Source organism: Prionailurus viverrinus, chromosome A1, assembly GCF_022837055.1.
Source record: "Prionailurus viverrinus isolate Anna chromosome A1, UM_Priviv_1.0, whole genome shotgun sequence".
Lineage (NCBI taxonomy): Eukaryota > Metazoa > Chordata > Mammalia > Carnivora > Felidae > Prionailurus > Prionailurus viverrinus.
In genome coordinates this window covers 91,156,166-91,172,857 of record NC_062561.1, presented here as the reverse complement: position 1 = coordinate 91,172,857, position 16,692 = coordinate 91,156,166, and the positions used below count along the sequence as shown (strand labels likewise).

At 49.9% G+C, this 16,692-nt stretch overlaps 1 protein-coding gene across 5 annotated transcripts in view; it reads left to right on the top strand.

Moving 5' to 3' along the window:
• RUFY1 (RUN and FYVE domain containing 1) overlaps positions 1-15,075 on the top strand; it is a 59,587-nt gene extending 44,512 nt beyond the window's left edge. For 2 of the 5 annotated variants that reach the window (XM_047876484.1, XM_047876476.1), the window contains 7 exons: positions 3,536-3,633; positions 5,946-6,065; positions 6,673-6,802; positions 9,300-9,394; positions 11,741-11,789; positions 13,290-13,367; positions 14,494-15,075. In XM_047876484.1, the coding sequence (XP_047732440.1) occupies positions 3,536-3,633; positions 5,946-6,065; positions 6,673-6,802; positions 9,300-9,394; positions 11,741-11,789; positions 13,290-13,367; positions 14,494-14,640 (717 nt within the window). In that variant the 3' untranslated portion in view covers positions 14,641-15,075. Of the gene's footprint in view, positions 1-3,535; positions 3,634-4,596; positions 4,740-5,925; positions 6,066-6,672; positions 7,444-9,299; positions 9,395-11,740; positions 11,790-13,289; positions 13,368-14,493 lie in introns of those variants that run through there. The other 3 variants (XR_007155932.1, XR_007155933.1, XM_047876498.1) reach the window with 3 other exon arrangements.
• Positions 15,076-16,692: the final 1,617 nt, after the last annotated feature.

The following is a 16,692-nucleotide window of genomic DNA, read 5'->3' as shown; positions in this document are numbered from 1 at the left end:
CTATAAATTTCCTTCTTAGGACTGCTTCTATTGCCTCCCAAAGATTTTGGACCACTGTGTTTCCATTCTCATTTGTCTCCAGGTGCTTTTTTTTTTAATGTCTCCTTTGATTTCTTTGTTGACCAATTTGTTGTTTGGTAGCATGTTGTTTAGCCTCCCCAGGTTTTTTGGTGTATTTTTTGTATGTTTGTGCTTTTTCCAGTTTTTCTTCTATAATTGATTTTAAGTTTCATACTATTGTGGTCAGAAAAGCAGCTTAATATGATTTCAGTCTTCTTAAATTTATTGAGACTCCTTGTGTGGCCTAACATGATCAATCCTGGAGAATGTCCCATGTGCACTTGAAAAGAATGTGTATTTTGCTATCGTGGAATAGAATGTTCTGTATATATCTGTTAAGTCCATCAGCTCTAATGTGTCATTCAAAACCACTGTTTCCTTACTGATTTTCTGCCTGGATGATCTATCCATTGATGTAAGTAGTCCCCTACTATTGTATTATTGTCAGTTTCTTTTTTAATGTTTGTTGTTAGCTGCTTTATGTATTTAGGTGCTTCCATGTTGAGTGCATAGATATTTATGATTTTTATATTCTTTTGCTGGACATATATCCTCAAGCTGGATTCAGCTTGTTAGATCTCTTTATCATCATGTAATTCTATTTTAGTCTCACATGGGTACTGCTACCCCAGCTTTTTTTTTTTTTTTTGCTTCCATTTGTGTGCGATATGTTTTTCTATCACTTCACTTTTGGTCTGTATATGTTTTTAGATCTGAAGTGAGTCTCTTCTGGCAGCATATAGACAGGTCTTGGTTTTTTATCCATTCATCTCAACCTACCTATGTCTTCTGACTGGAGCAGATGGACCATTTAAGTTTAAAGTCATTACTTGGGGCGCCTGGATGGTTCTGTCCATTGAGCGTCCGACTCTTGATTTCAGCTCACGTCATGATCTTAGGGTCATGGGATCAAGGCTCACAGTGGAGCCTGCTTAAGAGTCTCTCTCTCCCCACCTCTGCCCCTTTCTTGGGCTCGCTCTTTCCTCAAAAATAAATAAGTAAATATGCATATGTTCTCTCATAAATAAATAATCACTGACAGGTGTGTACTTATTGCCATTTTGTTGTTTTTTGGTTGTTTCTGTAGTTATTCTCTATTCCTTCTCTTGCTCTCTTCACTTGCAGTTGATGGCTTCCTATAGTGTTGTGCTTATATTCCTTTCTCTTTGTTTTTTGTGTCTATTATAGGTTTTTGATTGGTGGTTACCATAAGGTTCATATATAACATTTTTTTTTAAAGTTTATTTATTCATTTTGAGAGAGAGAGAAGCGTGCGCAAGTGAGTGGGAGCGGGAGAGGGGCAGAGAGAGGGAGAGAGAGAATCCCAACCAGACTCCACACTGTCAGGAAGCCAGAAGCCTGAGGCTGGGTATTAGCACAGTTGCTTTCTTCTAAGGGCTGTGAGAAGTACTGTAAGCATCCCTGTCCCCTAGCTGCTGGTGGTTGCTGGTGATCATTGGCAATAATCTTTTCAAAGAACCACCTTTTTTTCTAATATTCTTTGTTGTCTGTTGTTCCATGTTTCATTGATTTCCACCCTTCCTTTTATTATATTCTTTTTTCAAGGTTTTCTTTTTTTTATAAGTTTTTTAAGCTTATTATACATTATTATAAGTTTATTATAAGTTTATTTTGAAACAGGGGCACCTGGGTGGCTCAGTCGGTTAAGCATACAACTTTGGCCCACATCATGATCTGTGAGTTCGAGCCCCACATCGGGCTCTGTACTAACAGCTCAAAGCCTGAAGCCTGCTTCAGATTCTGTGTCTCTCTCTTTCTCTGCTCCTCCCCCACTCATGCTCTGTGTCTCTCAAACATAAACATTAAAAAAAGAAGAAAGAAAGAAAGAACGGGCCTGAGCAGGGGAGGGGGCAGAGAGACACAGAATCCCAAGCAGGCTCTGCGCTGGGGGGCTCAATCTCACAACCATGAGATCATGCCCTGAGCCAAAATCAAGAGTCAGATGCTTAACTGACTGAGTCACCCAGGTACCCCTTTATTATATTCTTTCTGATTTCTTTGCGTTTGCTCTGTAATTTATTTTCATCTTCTGAAATGCATGCTTAGCTCATCTGTTTTATCTTTTTTCTTTATTTCATAAAAAAATTTATTTGGGGGCAGCTGGCTGGCTCAGTCAGTAGAGCATGTGACTTTTGATCTCAAGGTTGTGAGTTCAAGCCCCATGCTGGGGGTAGTTTGCTTTAAAAAATAAAAATAAATAAAAAAGATGTTATTTGAAGTTAAAAATGACCCACACAACTACTGCTTTAGCTGTGGCCCTCAAATTTTGACAAAAGTATATCACCTAAGAAGCACATTTATTCACAGCTCAGCCTCTCTGAAACCTACATGCAGCTTACAGTCAATGGCACATGTTCTAAGTAGCTGTTTTTTCTTGCTTAGTGGTGTGTAAAATTAGGATACGTCTTCCACTCAGTGCATCTTCAATACCATACAATATTGCATAGTGTTTTCACTGACTTTTACCCCTAAATATTTCTTTTTTTTTTTTTTAAGTTTATTTATTTTTGAAAGAGAAAGCACAAGTAGGGGAGGGGCAGAGAGAGAGGGAGAGAGAGAATCCCCAGCAGGCTCCAGGCTGTCAACCCAGAGCCTGATGCAAGGCTCAAACTTACAAACTATGAGATAATGACCTGGGCCAAAATCAAGAGTTGGACAATTAACCAACTGAGCCACCCAGGCGCCCCTACCTCTCAGTATTTCTTAGTTAGTCCTCTGGTTTACATTTTTAGCTCAACAGCTTTTTAGTGATATGCTATGTAGTTTAGTTTCTAAGATATGAGGCATTTTTAGCCATTCTTTTGTTGTTAATGTCTAACTGTATTATATTAAGGTCCAAGAATACAGTCTATATTATATTAGGAACTTATTAGGACTTCCTTCTGTCATCAGCCTTTCCGTATCCTTTTATTTTAAAAGTGTCTGTTATAGACACACAGGGACACAGTGCTTTTTGCCTGCCTCCCCCCCCCCCCCCCCGGCCTGGGCCCCCCAGTACATGCCTGGATTCAGAAGTCACACAGTTGTGGGTATAAATCTGCTGTATCGCACATCTGTGCCAGCCTCCCTCTGTGCTTAGGGAACTGGGGCTGACCAGCAGGCCACAAGAACCTGCAAGGGCCCGATGAACTCGTAGGTGTGCTTGGCATGTAGGAACAGCTCTGCAACACTGTCAGATCTCACTCTGAAGTTCTTTTTTTAAAAAGGAGCATGGACCTTTCATAGAGGGAAACAAAAAGCTTATTACTTCCTTTTTGGCCTTTCTTTGTGTGGATAAAGCTGGGAGCCTCAGTCCAGTTTGTCTTCCAGTGCTATGGGAAAGACCAGCAACTAGTGAAATGCTCCTAGAAATGTTGTGAAAGTACAGAGTGAATCATCAAACCCTCTCTTAACCCTGAGCGGGCACAGCAGTGAGAGAGAGGCAGAGTGTGACCCCTCTTCCTTGCCTTTGCAGAATGCAGAGAGCTGTTTACAGCAGAAGAATGAAGCCATCACATCTTTTGAAGAAAAAACCAACCAGGTTATGTCCAGCATGAAACAGATGGAAGAAAGGTAATCACTCCCTGTGGCAAATACTCCCTAGAAGGTGCTGGACATTCCCCAGGCCCGGGAACTTACTCACAGTCTCTCTCAAAAGGTCAGACAACTTGGGATGAAAGTCCTTTGGGATTGTAGTCTTGCTGAGCAAGGGGGCTGGATTCCCATCCTTGCCTAAGTGTGTATTCCCTTAATCAATCTCTGGGTGACTGTATCACATTGTCTTCTCAGGAGTCAGACCCATACAGTGAGCTCCTTGTCACCGACACACTTAAACATCAGTCTGTAATGGGTCAGAATAGAGCCTGAAAGCAGACCCCAACGAATATGGCAACTGATTTTCTTACAGAGGTGCAAAGGCAGTTCAAGGGAGAAAGGAAAATCTTTTCAATAAATGATACTGGGACGATCGGACATGCATAAGCAAAAAAAATGGACCTTGGTTGTATACTTCCTATCTTCTACAAAAATTAGCTGGAAATGGATCATAAGTCTAAATGGAAAACTTAAAACTTACAACCTCTGGAAGAAAACCTAGGAGAAAATCTTTGTGATCTTGGATTAGGCAAAGAGATCTTAGACATGACAAAAGCATGGGATCCAGGGCCCCTGGGTGGCTCAGTCAGTTGAGTGTCCAACTCTTGATTTCGGCTCAGGTCATAATTTCACGGTTCATGAGTTCGAGTCCCATGCCAGGCCCTGCGCTGGCACTGCAGAGCCTGCTTGGGATTCTCTCTCTCAGCCTGCTCTCTCTTGCTCTCTCTCTCTGTCAAAATAAATAAATAAAAACTTAAAAAAAAGTAATACTTTTGAAAAGCATGGTGTCCATGGGAGGAAAAACTTGATAAGTTGGACTTTATCAAAAGGTAAAACCTTTGTGCTATGAAAGACATGGTTAAGAGAATAAAAAGACCAGCTAGAGATTGACAGAAAACTTGCAAATCACTTAACTGACAAAGTTATATATTCTGTCTCCAGAATATATAAAGAACTCTCAAAACTCAACAGACAACCCAGTTGAAAAATGGACAAAAGACTTGAACGGACACTTCGCCAAAGAGGACGTAGGGATGGCAAATAAGCACACAAAAAGATGTTCAGTGTCAGTAGCCATCAAGGAGGTACATGTTTTGTTATGTTTTGTTTTAAATATTCATTTTTGAAAGAGTGCAAGCAGGGGAGGGGCAGAGAGAGGAGGACAGAGGTGGGCTTTTGTGCTAACAGCAGTGAGCCCTCTGTGGGTTCAAACTCACAAACCGCAAGATGAGGACCTGAGCCAAGGCAGACACTCAACCAGCTGAGCCACCCAGGCACCCCCAGGGAAGTACATGTTAAAATCACAGCGAGATGCTACTACACACCTGTTAGAACAGCTAAATATCTTTTTTTTTTTTTTCAACGTTTATTTATTTTTGGGACAGAGAGAGACAGAGCATGAACGGGGGAGGGGCAGAGAGAGAGGGAGACACAGAATCGGAAACAGGCTCCAGGCTCCAGGCTCTGAGCCATCAGCCCAGAGCCCGACACGGGGCTCGAACTCACGGACCGCGAGATCGTGACCTGGCTGAAGTCGGACGCTTAACCGACTGCGCCACCCAGGCGCCCCACTAAATATCTTTTTAATGACAATACCGAGTGCTGACGGGGCTACAGAGCAACTAGAACTCTCCTACATGACCGGTGGGGATGCCAAATGGTACAGCCACATTGGAAAACAGTGTCTTAAAATAAAGCTAACCTTACTCTTCCATCTGACCCAACAATCCCACTCCTGGGTCTCAGCCCAAGAGAAATGGAAACTAATGTCCTCACAAAAGCCCATACACAAATGTTTGTAGCAGGTCTATTCATTATTGTCAAAACTAGAAGCGAGTTAGAGGTGTTTCATCGAGTGAAGTAAGAACAAACTGGTACCCTGTACAGTGAAATAGTACTCAGGCAGAGGAAGGAATGAGCCACTGATCCACAAACTTGATTTCAGCGATACTAAGCTGAGAGAAAGAAGCCAGGCTTAAAACGTTATTTATATAAAGTATGATTCCACTTATAGGACACTCTGGAAAAGAAAAAGTCATGGTATCAGAGCCGATCAGGGGTCAGGGGTGGGAAGGGAGCCTTCAGGGGTGACAGAACTGCTCTGTCTCTTGATCACCATGGTGGTTCCATGGGTCTATCCATGTGCTAAAAACTCTGGGAATTGGGCACACGCATGAGTCAATCTTACTGTGTGCATATTTACAACAAAAGCCACGAGAACAGGAAAACATGATACCTTTGGTGGCGAGGGTGCCTCCTTTCCTTATGCAGATGTGCTTGCTTCGGTGCAGGTTACGGCAGTCTGAAAGGGCCAGGCAGGGGGCCGAGGAGCGGAGCCACCGGCTGCAGCAGGAGCTGGGCGGCCGGACATGTGCTTTGCAGCAGCAGCTCTCACAGTTGCATGAGCAGTGGTAGGCGGGCGGCCCGGTGAGGGGCAGGGGGGGGCGGGCCGTGGCCTCTTCGAAGTTTAACCCTCATCTCCTGCGAGGCTGGAATGAGGGTTTGAGCGTGCGTGTAAAGCCCAGTGATGAGTGACAGATGTCTGTGTTTCACAAATGAGAGAGCTGGTTCGGGGTTCAGGAACGTCCCAGGGCCACTTGGCTGGTGAGCAGCAGGGGGTGGGGGGGTCCAGTAGCTTTCTCCTGCCCCCACCCCCAGTGTCCTCCAGTGGGAGCTGGCTCTGGGTTGGAAAAAGCAGAACTCGTGTTGCAACCCCCCACTCCCCAGGTCTTGCCTCAGTAGGGGATCCCACAGGTGCAGCCCTAAGTGTCCCCAGGCCCTTTTGCTTTCTTTCGGCTCACATGCAGTCAAGTGTGCACCTGCCCTTCTTCCCCTTGAGGGGTCCTGGTGTCCCCTGTGGAGGGGCAGGCAGCCCTGCTCCAGTGACAGGTTTAGATACGCATGTGACGATGCCAATTCCAATTCCCCGTTCCCTGTGTGGTGAATTGGGTTGGCGATTGTGCAGTTTCCGTGCAAATCTCCCACTGAGACTAACTCCAGTTCATTTTGGGAAAACAGCTCAAGTCTAGAGAAAGAGCTGAAATCAGAAAAAGAGCAAAGACAGGCTCTTCAACGAGAATTACAGCAGGAGAAAGACACTTCCTCTCTGCTCCGAGCAGAGCTACAGCAAGTGGAAGGATTAAAAAAGGTAAGGCAGGGGTGCCTGGGTGGCTCGGTTGAGTGTTGGACTCTTGATCTCAACTCAGGTCACGATCTCGCAGTTCATGAGTTGGAGCCCCACATCATGCTATGTGCTGACAGCATGGAGCCTGCTTGGGATTCTCTCTTTCCCTTTCTCTGCCCCTCCCCTGCTCACTCACTCGCTCTCTAAACAAATAAATAAACAAACAAACTAACTAAAAAAAAGAAAAGTAAGGCAGCCATCCTTGGGAAAAAAAGAGCTACCAGTGTCTCTGGAAACTGCAACCACAGAGCCAGAGCTGTGCCCATGGAGCTGCTGCTCTGGGCAGCCGGTGCACACACCAGACACTCAGGGATGAGTGCTGTGAACAGAACATTCCCTGCTGTGGGCAGGGGTGGTCTGGGAAGAGTGACGGGTGGATCTGAATGACAGCAAGGGACGGCTATGCACAGGTCCAAGCTAAGAACCTCTCAGGCAGATAGCAGGAAGTGTGAGGGTCTGTCGTGGTCAAGGAGCAGAAAGAAGGGCCATGAGGCTGAGGTGTGGCGAGCGGAAGAAGGAAGCACTGGAGCTGAGGCCTCAGGTGGGCAGACCAGTCTCGGGCCCCCAGAGCTGCACGAAGGGATTTGGATCTTATCTTGAGCACGGTAAGAAGCTGTTGGGGGCATGGAGGGGGTGGGGGAGGTACATGGCCCACTTCATTTTAAGACCATCACCAGCTACTGTGTGAGAATGGGTGGCAGGCTTGCAAGAGAGGAAACAGTAAGCATGAACATCTTCCACCAAGTGCCACACCTCCACCCCAGAGGGGCTCGGCCTAGGGTCAGGTATCCTGGTTCCCCAGAACTTTCTGGGCCTGGGCCACCCCTGGGAAGCCAACCGAACCAGTCTCTGCCTGGAGTCACCTCGGTCCTCTGGTGAAGGTGAGGCCTGGATCCTATGGAAAGCTTCAGGGAGAGAGATGTTGGGGTGCCAGAATGGCACCTCTGTCTGGTTGCAGAACTAGATCTCCCAGGGAACCCAGGCAGTCTACAAGTCTTCCCCAATGATAAAAATCGCCAGGCATCTCCCGCAAAGGCTGGAGGTCCCCACAATGCTGGTGGGAGCAGCTGCAGCCTGCTAGGGGGTGTCCCTGGCTACTGCAGCCTCTCCTGGTGGGACTGGCATGCCTTCCGCACCACACCTGCTCTGGCGGAGGGTCCTTGAGGCTGGGGCAGCTCCCAGACCCGGATCTCGTTGTGCTGAACGTGGTAATGGGTCCTGCTGCACAATCTGAATGAGCCAACAAAGGCACTTTGGTTTCTGTTGAAAAGTGTCTAGAGCTCCTTGCTGGGGAGCCCACTAGGCCAGGGGTGGGGAGGACCCCTGGGGAGGGGAGAAGTTCCTCATGAGCCTCTCAGGCTTGGAAAAGGGAGGAGAAGAAATGGAGGGCAGAAGAGGACTCCCAGAAAGTTCTGCATCGTGCCTCCTTTATTCCACTCCCAACTACTTTGGTGTAAGATTTGAATCGCTTGCCCTCCCCACCTCCCACCCGCACTTACATACACACACAAGAAACAAAATGTATCTGACATCAGCAGGGTGCCCTGTGCCATGTGCCTGTGACAGCAGGCTCTGGGGCGGCTGGGAGGGAAGTGCCCACCACTTAGGCCTAAGCCCTGAACCGCACTGTCCTGGGTCTTCTGTCCTGGCCCTCGCCAGCCTGTGTCAAGGTGCCCTGTTCTCAGGTTACGATGGTTGTCACTGTGTGAGCTGCTCTCCCCACATGCACGAGAATGAGATCCCAATCTGGGCCTTCATCAGCCTTGTTCACTCACTCACGACCAGCCCTTTCCAAAAAACACTATCCAGACAAGCCTTCCCTGGGCAAGTGACCTACAGTTCTATAGAAGTTTCACCTGTGTATTTTTGGAGGTAATTCTCTGTGTTTAAACAGTCCTTTAATAGCAACTCAGATGGGCAGAGCCTTGTTTGCCCTGGGAGGAGGACTGTTTGAATGGAGCTGTTTCCTGCTCCATGTCACTGTCCCTACCGCAGGGCCACCCCTGTAGCATTCACCTTGCAGTTGCCCATTCTGGAGAAACAGGCTGGTGAGAAGTAACCCACGAAGTAACTCCGTCTGGAGTGCGGTTCATACAACAAAACTGCTTTTTGCGCTTGAAAAGCATTCTGCCCTTCTTGTTGCTGTGATCGCTAAGCCTTTTTTTTTTTTTTTTTTTAACGTTTATTTTTGAGAGACAGAGCATGAGCATGAGCAAGGGAGGGGACAGAGAGAGGGGGAGTCACAGCTTCCAAAGCAGACTCCAGGCTCCGAGCTGTCAGCATGGAGCCCGATGCAGGGCTCGAACTCACGAACCACGAGATCATGACCTGAGCCGAAGTCGGACACCCAACTGACTGAGCCACCCAGGTGCCCCTGTGATCGCTAAACCTTTTAAAAAAAAAAAAAAGAAAGAAAGAAAAAGACTGTCAGCGTATCAGGCATCTGGTCGGTTCGTTTTAGGAGCTGCGGGAGCTCCAGGACGAGAAGGCGGAGTTGCAGAAGGTTTGCGAGGAGCAGGAACAGGCCCTCCAGGAAATGGGGCTGCACCTCAGCCAGTAAGACCCCAGTCCCCCTCACCTGCCCCCTGCGCTGCCCCCTGGAGTCACACCAGCCTGCCCACCGGGCCCTGAACCAAATTGTGTTGTCGTGGGAGGGAGGGCTGGGAAGGAGGCCTGCCAGGTGGAGGTCAGGCCTCGAGGACGCAATGCTGGTTGAACGCATTAAGAAACCCCAGATGGGTGAACCAGATGGGTGGGGGGCGGGCTGCTTGCTGGGCCTGCAGTCAGACCAGAGTGGATACTGTGGTTTGAGGGTTCCAGCCTGCCCTAGCCAAAGTGCGGTCACCTCCAGCCTTTGGATACTTGCACCCACCAGTCTTTCTGTCTGCTCTGCTGGCTGCTGCTGCAGGAGTGCCGATGTTGGTGCTTCTGTCCTGTAACTGGACAGCTCTCCTTCCCGATGTCCCAGTCCTGCCAGGTTGCTCTGGACAGTCTGATAGGTCACAGCCGATACTAGAATATGTCCACCTGTGCAATTATTGTTGTTGTTGTTGTTTTTAATATTTCTTGAAAGAGATAGGGCATGAGCAGGGGAGGGGCAGAGAGAGACACAGAATTCGAAGCAGGCTCCAGGCTCCAACCCACAAACTGTGAGACCTGAGCCAAAGTCGGACACTTAACTGACTGAGCCACCCAGGTGCCCCTATTACTGAATTTTCAAAGCCATGGGGGAGCTTTTTCTCCTTCTGAGTCAGGACTCTTGGTTTCAGAGGGACAGAAATCCAACTCAAACTGTCTGAAGCAGAAAAAGCCATCAGAACTGTCTCTCCTTCCTACCTCTGCCGTCCTGTTGCTTCCACCACGAGGGGCTCTGGCCCACATCAGGGCAGAATGGCTCCCACAGGGACTCCAGGTTGACTTGCCACCCCCACCAGAGTCCTGTTCTGGTGCCTGCCATAAGCATGGTGACCAGAGAGAAGGGCTGTCATGGCCAGCACAGCCTGGGCTCAGGCTCCATGCTGAATAAAACCCTGACCAGAAAAGGTCCAGAGATGAGGGTGACCAGGAGAAGAAACTAGAAACACTGAAGTAGTATGCACACCAAACAGGACGTCCCTCAGTTGGGCTGCGTGGGGGTTGCTGTGTCAGGACACGTGACACAGGCAGGAGTTCCCCAGGGAACCTTTGTGCTTCTTCCCTCCTTCCCTCCCTCCTTCTTCATGTCACCAGGTGACACCAGAGAAGACTCCCTTCAGATCCCTCCACCAGCCAGACACAGCTGCCTGGTTTCTTTATGTTACCAAAGTCTGGGTCCTTCCCAAGCTTATTTCCCAGGGAAGTGCTTGCACAGTCAGGCTGCCCTCTCCACCTGGTGTCCCCAGGTCTCTCCACCCAGGCAGCTGCTGGTGCTGTCAGTCTGCAGGCCTGTTCCTAAGCTGGTCAGGGCAGGAGGGAACGTCTTTTTCTAAGGGACCTGATGCTCAGTTTCCTAATCCTCCCCCAGAAGACTAGCTCGGGTCTCAGAGCCCAGCCACTTTGACACTTGGATTAGGTTAATCCAATGACAGTTTAGGCTAATCTCAGCTTTCAAGGGCTCAGACCATCCCCCCTGCCCCACCCGCCCACAATTACAACTTCTTACAGTTTCATTTCATCTGGTTTAATCCTGCCAGTTTAGACCATGTTCAGTTGGTCGTTTATGTGGACAACTAAGGAATTATTCTTACCCTAACAAGAATGGAGCAAGGACAAATGACCATGTCCTCTGAGCAGGACTGTTCTAAAAGGAGCAGGCAGCAGGAAAAGGGCCCAGAGAGCCCTGCAGATTCTGGTTCCTGAGGGGAGCACACACAGCCCCACTCCAGCACATGCCGTATGCAGGAATGGTTGCCCAGAGAAGCCAGGAAACTGGACTTCTAGGACATTATTTTTTTATTTTTTAAGTTTATTTTGAGAGAGAAAGAGACACCCCAAGTGGGGGAGGGGCAGACGGAGAGAGAGTCTGCACTGCAGCGCAGAGCCCGATGCAGGGCACGAACTCACAAAGCTGTGAGATGGTGACCCAAGCCAAAACCAGGAGTCAGATGCTTAACTGAGCCCCCCAGGCACCTGTATCCTCAATCTTTAAATGGCTGCAACTATTTCCAAGTCTTCTGAAAGCTTACAGGATCAACAGTCTGTTCTTGGGCCACGTTCAGTCCACAGGCTCAACCTCGGAGCATGGCAGACGTGAGCCAACCTCAAGAGGTGGCTCTGGGATGATGAAAAGGTAGAAAGAGTGTTCCAGAATGACTCACGTTATGGGACAGCTCTCTCAATAAGCCCTGTCTCCTTCCCGAAGCCAGTCGCTGTTGAGAGCCTCTCACTGCTTCTAAATGATTTTTGCCTCTTTTTTTCTTCAAGGTCAAAGCTGAAGATGGAAGACATCAAAGAAGTAAATAAGGCACTGAAGGTACTGGATTGTTGATGTTATTAGCATAAGAATCTCTGCCCAAGAGCAGCTGTTGGTCAGCTAGTGCGAACGCCCCATGTGCTCTTGGGTTTTGCCACAAGTCAGGTGAGCGTGTACAGCTGAGGCTTCAGTGGCGGTTAGCACTTGTTCACAGAGCAGAAAGTGCCGCTCAGAGCCAGGTGACCTGGTGAGAGGTGGTGCTGCTGAGCTGCGAGCCCAGCCCAGAACCCTGGTCTGGATCCAGGCTCCTCAGCTATCAGCTGTAGTTCCACCCCAGGCTTGCCACACAGGTGCCCAAATGGAGGAAGCACAAAGTGGCAGAGAGATCCAGGGATTGTTGAATAGGGAGTGTGAGACCTCTCCCTGCAAGTGAGGGGCCGGAGGCCACCCTGCTATTTCTGGGGACCATTCAAGCCCTGAGCTGGGCTGTGTTTCTGGACCACCTTGGGGAGGGCAGGATGATGCACCCACCTACGGAGAGCTGGAACATGGGAACCAGGTGACTAGGTATGGGCACCAGGCTGGCCCACTAGGGTCGGGACAGGGACAGTTCAGAGAAGGGACTGCCCACCTGGGACAGGAGTTTGCGGCCTCTGCTGGATGGAGACCCTAGTGCACACAGGGCAGAGGCAAACTGTCACAGCAGCTTACGGCAGCCCTGACTTAACATCATACACCTTCCCCGCCCTTGCAGGTAGGCAGCGCCTTAGGGGAGATCACTGTGAGCTGCTTTTCTGTCCCTGAAAAACTGCTGGAATGTCCAACAGTGACAGCAGCACTCGAGGAAGGAGCTGTTGGGCATGGTCACGCTACAGCTCTTAGGGTCACTCTGTCACCAAGAAAGTGACATCCACCAGAGGCTAAGGAGCCAGAAAAGTTTCTCAGGTCTTTGGCCCCTTTGAAAGCTCAGTCCCTGCAGCTGAACAAATCATACCTCCTGGTTGTCCTTTAGAAAGAGCTTTCAGAGTGGCGGCTGCCTCTGTAGACTGGAGACTCCTGTCTCCCCGCCTCGCTCTGAGGGTCGGGGGCTCAGCATGTGGAGAAGGGCCTCCCATCCCATGGCACGTTGCCTTCTGTCTCAGCAGGGACTGCCATCACAGACCTGGTCTGGCTGACCAGTCTGGCCCCTCTCCCTCCTGCCAGTTCAGCAGGGGGACACTGGAGAATGTCTCAGCCAGGATCCGGTTGCAGGCATCAGATCCTGACTCTTGTTACCTCAGCCGAAGGGCATTTATTGAAAGAGGGTGGGGAAGGCTCAGGTTCCCGGGAAGCTGGGGGATCTGGCTGCAGGCCAGAAAGCCAGGGCCAGAGGGCAGACGGTCTGCAGCATGTGAGCTGTGGTCCGGGCAGGGAGGCCCTAGGAGGCCCTATCTAGCGTAAAGTGGCTGTCCCTCAAAAGGTGCTATTAGAGAAGTGGTAGGCCACTGACATTGGGCAGTCAAAGGTCCATCAGGAGCCAGGCTGTAAACTGGGATTCTGTGGTGGTCTTTCCTCCCCCAGGGCCATACTTGGCTGAAAGACGATGAAGCAACGCACTGTAAGCAGTGTGAAAAGGAGTTCTCCATTTCCCGAAGAAAGGTATGTGGGGTGGCCCTCCATTGGCTCACACAGGTGGGGCTCCCCTCCCACCCCCAGTCCCACAGGGGCTACCGCACTGTGATCACACTTGCTGGTCTGCTGGCCCACGGAGATGGTTTCCCAGCTCATGCCCAGAGCTAGTCTAGGTGAGCAGATCATTGAAAATTCATTTTAAGCAACAGGACCAACATCTGGCAAAGTGAGGCAAAAACAATCTCTAGAGAACCGGTGAGCAGCGAGTCTCCGGACAGGCCCCCAAGTGGCACCAAAAGCTCACTGGCATCTGGGCAGGGCCAGTGCCCTGTAAGTCTGCCTCTGCCAGTGTACAGCCTGCCCTCAGGCTCCAGGAACAGAAGGTCCTATACCTTTGGTCCAGGGTTGACAGGGCTTTGAGTGACCAGTTTGGCATGATAGGGGCAGGATATAGATGCCAAGCAAAACTGGAAACCTCTACAGCCCACAGTACCCCATCCACTACTACACAGGTGCACATGCTCACCAGTCCCGGCTAATGGCCTCTCTGTGGAAAAGTACAACTCCCAAACCTTAGTGCCTTGCAGTAGGTCCAGAGGTAGAAACAGCCCTCCCGAGGCTACCGTTGAAATCCTGCTTTTCCACAAGGCCTGCTGGACACTAGGGCCTCTCCATCCCCACCTGTGAACGGCCTGGCAGAGGTTCATTGTCTAGCCTGATGGGGTTGGGCTGTTGGCAGAAAAGACAGATTTCTACATGGATCCTGGTCTTGGCGTTCTGCCCAAGGCTTAGGCAGTTCTTCACAAAGTAAGACACCCATCAGGAGGGGCTGGCTGGCTAAAGAAACCTGGGGTCCCACCACAGGGTGCAGGGATTGCAGGGACTGAACCAGGGCCCCCAACTCCAGTAAACACATTCTGAAGGAAAAGAGCCTGATTCATACAAGCGCATGCCCCTCCACCACCACTCTGCAGACCTTAGAGGCACAGAGGCACAGGACTGTAGAAACGAAGGTCTGCAAGGACCCCTTCCAAACTGACACATCTGCAAGTCTGCCTTAGGTTTTAAGATCCCTCCCCCAAAGGCTGTAAGAACAAAGTGGGTGTACGGATGGGGGAGCACAGCACACCATGATGGTCTCTCTGTCCTGCAGCACCACTGCCGTAACTGCGGCCACATCTTCTGCAACACGTGTTCCAGCAACGAGCTAGCACTGCCCTCCTACCCCAAGCCCGTGCGTGTGTGTGACAGCTGCCACACGCTGCTCCTGCAGCGCTGCTCCTCGTCCACTGGCTCCTAAGCACACAGGGCGTCGGCGAGGCAGCCTCAGAACAGTGCCAAACTCTGTGGGTCTCGGGGGATGCCCAGGGGCTTGGGGAAGCAGGAAGGAACGCGATCCTGGCCAGCTGTGCACACAGCATGGCGGAATGGAAGGTACACGCCTCTCCTTTCCGGACTGTATGGAATTAACCTATCTGCTAACCTATCTGGATGCTTCCTTCTCACTTGGCTACATCACTGGCTTTGGCTCCAGTGTAACTTCATGATTTTGCTACTGTCATTTTTCACTTTTCAAAAAAATTGTCCGGTTTTATGGCAGTCGTACTAGTATAATGAGCAACCAGTTCCGCCCCCCCCGCACCGTGCCTTCCCTGCTTCAGAAGCCAGAGATTTGCCACATCACACCCTTGTTAATATGTGTCTTTGGACCTGCAATAAAATCATTTATTTTTCACTCCGGTGCAGAAAGCATAGGCACTCGTGTCCGTGTCACAGAGGTCAGGGTCAGCCTCTGGAGAGGCCTCAGGGCAGCCCCCATGTCAGGACTAAAGGCCCTCAAGGAGGGCAGCTGCCTTTGAGGTGAGCCTGCTGGGTTCTGGTACAGGCCGTGCCCTGTCCAGTGAGCTGAGTACGACATAGGCCATTAAGTCCACCAACAGGCACAGAGGAAGTGACCTCACGCCCATCACCAAAGCTCAGAAGTTGTTCCTTTACGCAAGTGGATTGCAGGAGATACCTGTGGGAGGCACCTACCAGATAGTCATTCACGAACTTCAAAAGTAGGGCTAGGACAGGTGCAGTCAGCTGTGAAATTGGGCTCAGCACATGCTCACCCCACCCCCTGCCCCCAGCCAGGGGTCTGAAATGAAACAAGTGCTGTAATGCTGTCCAGACCTGTCCATCCATCCATCTGCAGAGCCTCTGCCTTCTCCAGCCCTCAGTGGACTCCCAGTGCTAGCTGCTCAGTCCCCACTTTCCCCGTAAGTCCCCTGGCCTGCTTAGCTGTCCAGCCCCTGCTCAAGGCCCTGGCTCTCCCTCTTCTTCCTGGGCTCTTACCCTGCAGAAAGTTCCCCACAGGCTGGCTCAGATTCCATATGTGCTGCTCCCTTAAACACATCTGTGGGGTTGGGAAGTTGGGGGGGGGGGGAGAGATCTGGGCAGCTCTGCAAGGTTGGGTCGATACACACGCCCAGCTCCAGAGCAACATTCCTTCGGAGCTGCAGGTTCTCACATCCTATCAGGAAGTATGATGGCAGCGAAAGCAGCTGCCAAGAGGGATGCTTCATCTGAGCAGCTTTTTAGTAAAATCTCCAGCACTCAGCCGTTCCCATAATGCTTACATCCTGAACTATACTCCACACTGGTCTGGCATCAGAGCGGTACCCAGTTTTCAGTGCACCCAATTTGGATTCCAGCTCACTGGGGAGCCTTGGGCTCATCATCACCTCACTTATGGGCTCTCATCTGCCCTCACAGAAAATACCTGACTCCTGTTTTGACCACTTAGTAGAATGTTCCCCCTCTCCACCCAACAAGCAAGATACTGAGACATTATTCAAAGGACCCTTTTGCCAGTTACCAAATATTTAGTTGCAGTGAGACAACTTTTCTATCCACATCACATCAAATATGCACCTGAACTTTGGAATCCTCAGGCTGTGGTGGGGTGACCTTCCTAACCCGAGCAATGAGGGACAGTGGTCTAAGGCAATGCTTCTCAAGCTTAAATGCACAGGTTAATTAGCCAGGAAGAAGGGTGTCCTGTTAGAATGCCACCTCCCAACAGCACCTGGAGGTTCTGGTCTAACAAGCACGCAGGTGGTTTTGGTTCAAGTCCATGGAACACAAGGTTCCAAAGAACCAGGATGGTGGGTTAAATACTCCCTTTTCAAAAGCCAAATGGTTCTGGATTAGCTCAGCCTTACTCCCACCATCCCCTTTACCTCCAAAGAGCCTTTACTCAACAAAGACATTCCTTACATAAAACAACTTAAAGAGCCAGACAAGCAACCTTCCTTGAGCCTTCTCATTAACAGGGGTCAGTTCCACAGACACTGAATAACTCAGCCAA